Source organism: Abramis brama, assembly GCF_963993115.1.
Source record: "Abramis brama genome assembly, chromosome: 24".
Taxonomy (NCBI): Eukaryota; Metazoa; Chordata; class Actinopteri; order Cypriniformes; family Leuciscidae; genus Abramis; species Abramis brama.
The window spans coordinates 17,185,808-17,191,885 of NC_139986.1; the positions used below are offsets into that span (position 1 = coordinate 17,185,808).

The following is a 6,078-nucleotide window of genomic DNA, read 5'->3' on the forward strand; positions in this document are numbered from 1 at the left end:
GTATCATTACACAAGCGGAAGCGAAGCCCACCCACACTATCTGACCCTCATGACTTCTGGCTACTCTGACCGCCAACAATCTCCTCAGCTTCCTTTCAACACCACCATCAGCCTTCCAAAAGCCACAAATCCACAGACGGCGACATTCAGAGATGACATTAACAATTAAAGAGAGGAAGAGTGTCTTAGGAAGAGAATAAATACCTCTGAGGCTTCTGATGATGGGTCTGATTTAGTGCGGACCGTTTCTCACAAGCGCCTCAAGCTTCCGCATCTCAACAGATGCATCTCCTTCTCCAAGCCTCCAAGATCTCCCTGTTGCCTTCATTAATATCGATTTATACAATTCAGATTGTTTCAAAAAAGCTTCACAGTAAAAAAAACAGAACCAGTGATGCAAACTTCATCAGATTTGTGGATTTAAAGTACATTGTTAAAAAATTCTGCTTGAAGATCAAGATATGTCACGCCAACTTTAGGTGGAAATGGAAGAGTTTTAGTCTGTCCAGCAGGTTTAAACATGAAGTTTAGCCAGTAGTAGATGACTGGCTTATCAATGGCCATTAGCACAATGATCATGCTTATTAAAAACTATAGAACACAACGTTTTGGTATTTCTGCAGGAACTAACTGAGAATGTTTAAACTGAGAATTAGGAGGTCAAACATCCTTTTGCTATTGAGCAAGGCGACAAATCCATATTGCATAAGGACCACAACGTTGGTGCTCTCCCATGTTGAAATATGATTCTGTAGGAGGAGCCAGGCAGCTTCTAATTGGCTGACGATGTGAGCGGTGTGGGGATAAACATCTTCGCTCAGACACTTGCTAATCTTATTAAGGTAAACGGCTCATCCAATGATTCCTGACAAAGTTAAGACTTATTAGAGCAAAGCTGGTCAGCTCAGCAGCAATGCAACACCAAAGCATGGAGCAGTACAGTGAATTTGATTAAATTCAATCCCATCCCATGTGGGAATGTATCTGTAGCCTCGGGATAGCCAGGGAAACTCTTCCTTTTGAACTCTATTAGCACGTCATGTTCCAATATGCTATTTATAGAGAGCAAAGCATGATGGGGGAAGCCAGAGGCATCTTTATAATGTCTCCTCAATAATAATGTGGGCATCTCACTGTCAAATATGTCCCCTCTAAATTAATCATAGACGTCCGTATGAATGTGTATGGCTGTGGCTTTAAAGAAGAGGAATTTAAGATATATAATTTCTGAGACAGTATGTAGAATACATTATTAAATAAAACTATAATATACCCTATAATAATTCAATCTGAAGACATACATAAACTACTGTTCAAAATTTTGTGGTCAGCAAGATTTTTTGAATTCAGAAAGGAAGTAAGTAAAGAGTAAAGACTTTTACGTTACAAATAAATACTGTTCTTTCAGCCTGATCTCACGGCAGTTCGTACGAATTCTACGAGGTGGCTAATTCGTACGAATTCATACGACCTCACTCGTACGAATTAGTACGATTTTTGCTAAATTGTACATATTTTACGAATTGCCCAATTCGTATGAATTCATACGAATTACCTACCCCTGACCCCGCCCCTAAACCTACCCATCACGTGGGTTTAGACAAATCGTACAAATTCGTACGAATTAGCCACCTTTTTATCACTCGTACGAATTCGTACGAATTGGTCGTGAGATAGCGTCGGTTCTTTTGAATGATATATTTATTTAAGAATCCTGAAAGAAAATGTATCACAGTTTCCGCAAAAATATTAATCAGCATAACTGTTTTCAACATTGATAAAAATAAGAAATCTTTCTTGAGCACCAAATCAGCATATTATAATGATTTCTGAAGGATCATGTGACACTGAAGACTGTGTAACGATGCTGAAAATTCAGCTTTGCCATCACATGATTAAATTAATTACATTTAAAAAAAATATTCAAATAGAAAACAGTTATTTTGAACTGTTATACAGTATTTCACAATATTACTGTATTTTTGATCAAATAAATGCAGCCTTAGTGAACATAAGCGAATTATATATGAAGAGGGATGCACAATGTATACATAGTATTTTGATAATTTGGCCGATATTAGAGTTTTGTTTAATTAATCGGTATTGTTTGATATTGAATATTTAATTGCTGTGCATGCTCATTTCCCCTTAATTTTTTCCCCTTTGCCATTATCGAACACTCATAGTTCATCTTTAAAAGCAATAATAATGTAATACTGTTAAATGTAATCTTTAGCAAATCACAAAATAAATATTCCTTTTTCATAGGCTATTATACATTATAATGTTCCGATGCCTAAATTCTCTTGTAGCATTTAAAATTAGTCATTTTTACAGTCTAATTTTAATATCAGTGCATCCATACATGAAAAAATCTAAATAAACTACTTTCCCTCATCACAATCCATGCCTGCATAAAGATAATATAATCCATAATTTGCATGAAGCAATCCAAACAGACTGCATGTCAACCACAGATGGATGATACAAGGGTTGTTTATACAGTTGGTTGGATAATAGTGTTTCATGCTGATTGTATGATGTCATCATGTGCTTCCTGACATTAGCTGGCCTGGCCAATTCCCTAGCGCTTATGCTACGAGTTTTTGTGGACTGACAAAACAAGGCCTCATGCCTCGCAAACAAACATAATGTGTACTCTAATCAACTGGAATTATGAGCACATATTTGTAATTTGCTGCACACTCACTCAGAGACCAAAAAAGGCCTCCAGACTGTACACCCGACCGCATTCGGTATGCAAGGCTAAGATTGCAACAAGAATGCAAAATGAGAGCATATTCGTAAATAAAGTGGAAGGAGACCTAACCTTGACTATTTCTCTTAGAGACTAAAGGGTAAAAAGCTTTTAACAAGCTCTAAAAGTCTCTACCTCATCCATCACGTGCACCTACAATTGGATTCGCTTTATCACCTGTGACGGTGTTTGTCCCGAAACCCTCAGCAATAAGATTCCAATGTCAACTTCATTAAACTCAATACATTATGCATAAAGGTGCAATCTATAAGCACAAACACCAGCGCCGCACTCAAAACACGACATGCATTTGTCAGATGCTTCTTTGCTTACAATGAAACCGATAGGTTTCTGAAAATAGCCCCATCTGGTTTGAAATATTCAGCAAGTGTGGCCGACATCCAAGGCCACTGGGTCAGGAGAGTTTTTCACCGTACGAGGGGGACCGGTGTGCAAAGCTTCGTTTTGGAAAGGGAAGGTTGTGTTTCTGCATGACAAACCTCGAAAGCTGTGCTTCATTATCCTTTTTTTAGCTGTAGATGAGAGACAGTGGCATCTTTTTAATGAGATTCTTTAAATGCAATCTCAAAGAAAGCTCTGAATATCAAAAGCAGAGATGGGAATTCCTGGCCATGCAAAATCATAAGGGGTGTTCTTGCTGCATCAAGCAAAGTAAATACATTTATTATATACATTTATTTCATTTCATCTAAAAACTTAATTTCAAGTTAAAGGAATAACAACACAACATGGAAGTAGATGCGATTGGAGGTTTTAAAAATAGAAATGTGAAGCATACAGGGCACTTACAATAATTATTCTGTTAAAACTTTTTTGAACTGTAAAGTTGTTTTAAATAATCAATTTTTATTTATTTGAATTTTACACATCATGGCTATACTATATAAACAGTGAGAATGTCATGAAAATTCACCATATCTATTTACAAAATGCATGTTATTGATCTTATTGTGAACGATGTTTAATTTTTCACTTTTTTTAGCCTTTTTTAATTAAAATGTCAACTCAATCTTCTCGTAAAACGATAGACTTATCTTTGGTGGCGAGTGGAGTTTCACTTGTACTGAACCTGGAATATTTCTTTAAAGGACATTATTTTCAATCATCAATCACATTAAATCTGTTCAAAGAATTACTGTGATGTAAAAAATGTTGCTATAGGGGTCCATTCACTCCCATAAGAGGTGGCAGGCTGGCAGCCATGGCTTGATTTGCGAGTGTGCGCTTTCCTGTTCTTGAAACATGGCCGTGCTGAAATTAATATTTATTTAGGACCACTGCTTTACCACTTCATGGCAAAAACAAAATACACCTGGCTGACAAACAGAGCGTTGAACTCATTCTCTGGAGCCGAGCATAAGAGGCCAAAATTTTTGCAGAGAGAAACATCTCTGAATCGAATAGGCAGAATTCGAGCTTAGCTGGCATCCTGTCTCATCCTAAATCAAAAAGTATGTTAAACTGATACTGATATCAAGACATGAGGGATTCCTTTGTCATGTGATCCTCTCATAGTGGAGGTATCCTCAGTCAACTGATCCAACTTCCCGGCAGGGGAGCGGCGAGAGGGCGCTTTACGTCCCAAAACCAGACCTCGTCCTTCTGCTCCTCTCTCGTCAAGTAAGCCCTCCAACATGTGGACTACCATCTGTTTGTGCTCTAAGTGACTGTAAAATATTTATGTTGTGTTGTTATCCTCAGAAAAGTAGCCGAAAGCCACATGAAAATAATTGACGTGATTTATTTACTCACATGAATTAATTTGGGGTAATCTCATAACTTCATCTCACATTAGTGCGTGTTGTGTTGACTTAAGCAGGCACAAGACTTCCATGGGTTTAAACACTCTCTTGAGAACTACTTAAATGAAGAAGCAATTATAAAAAGCCACTGATAACTGCATAAGTAGGAGTTTGTTTCCTGACGCTCCATGGAAGTGCTATGGAATTCAATAAGCATTTGATACCATATTGTTTTAATCCCAAGAAAAACAAGGGGTTTAACCGCATTAAGCTTCAGATGGTGACCAAAACAACTCAAAATGTGTCAAGAGCACTTGGGGAAAGTGCCAGGATGGAGGAGATATTGATTTGCTGATGGGCAAACTCATTGAGTAAAATAAATCTTATTTAGAAGCACTGCAAAATCCAAAGAGAATATTAACTAAGACATTTCTGCTTCATTGTTAACCCAATCCTTCCAAACTATAGACAGCAGCAATCCACCTCTTACACTGAAATTACATCATATGTTTAGTATCAGTTACACTGATTCTTTCATTCACAGTTATTGCTTTCAAGAGAGAAAACCAACATTTCTGAGCAGTACAATAATGCACGTTTATCATTTGAAATGCAGAAATTGGTACAAAAACTGGGATCTGAATGGCAAAGCAAGTTCAGTGTTTTGATTTCAGGCTCAGTGGCATTAAATAATTTGATCCGCTTATTGAGGCTCTGGCTCCAGCACAAGCATTAAGATTGATGCTTAGGGAAATAACTGTGAGCGAGCGTACAGTGCATCCATGTTAAATACATTGTTGCTTAAAACCACGAACAGAAGGCAGCTGACTGGAAACACTTGTTTTGAGATTCTCAGTCAGAAGCTGAGAACCATACATTGAAGAAAAAAAATTTAACAAAAATCTTATTCTGTATTTTAGTTTTGATTTCCAATAAAAAACGTCAATAATATAAAACTAATACAAAAAAAAAAATTATTACAATTTTAAAAAAAAATCATTAGTCTTTATAATCTTATGGATTAATAAAATCTTAAGAGCATCAACAGCAAAGCCGCAGTGATTCCGCTGTCAAAACAAAAACATCCAACATCCAGTCACATAAGCAGGCGCCTATCGCCTTACCTTTTTCTTGACAAGAAAGGATCTCTTCCTCCTTTGGATTTGCTACCTGGGTAATGATGGACGTGTTGTCCATGGAAACGGGATTTTATTCCTCCTCAGTCACTTATGTTTTGATAATTTTCAGCTAGCCTGATGCTAGCGAGCTAGCGGAGTGAGTCCAGATGGCAGACGCACCATTCACCGCACACGATCTTACACCACCGCATCCACATAAACATACAACACACACTTCATGATCATACGGCGATCGATGCAAGACGATATGCTCCTGTCAGATGACGGCAATCGGCGACATTTCAGCCCTCGTGTGAAATCAGGTCTATGGAGATCAGTGACAGAGTGTGTAATAACAAAGAGTCTAAATCTGCAGCCGCTCTTTCTCTCCCCTTCTCTCAGTGTGTGTATATGTGTGTGTGTGCGCGCGCACACACAT

The 6,078-nt window shown here is 37.7% G+C and overlaps 1 protein-coding gene across 3 annotated transcripts in view; it reads right to left on the bottom strand.

Annotated features, from left to right (window-relative positions):
- Positions 1-6,078, bottom strand: part of ctdspla (CTD (carboxy-terminal domain, RNA polymerase II, polypeptide A) small phosphatase-like a) — a 38,479-nt gene extending 32,401 nt beyond the window's left edge. For all 3 annotated transcript variants that reach the window (XM_084102608.1, XM_084102607.1, XM_084102609.1), the window contains exon 1: positions 5,646-6,078. In XM_084102608.1, coding sequence (XP_083958734.1) covers positions 5,646-5,718 — 73 coding nt within the window. In that variant the 5' untranslated portion in view covers positions 5,719-6,078. The remainder of the gene's footprint in view (positions 1-5,645) is intronic.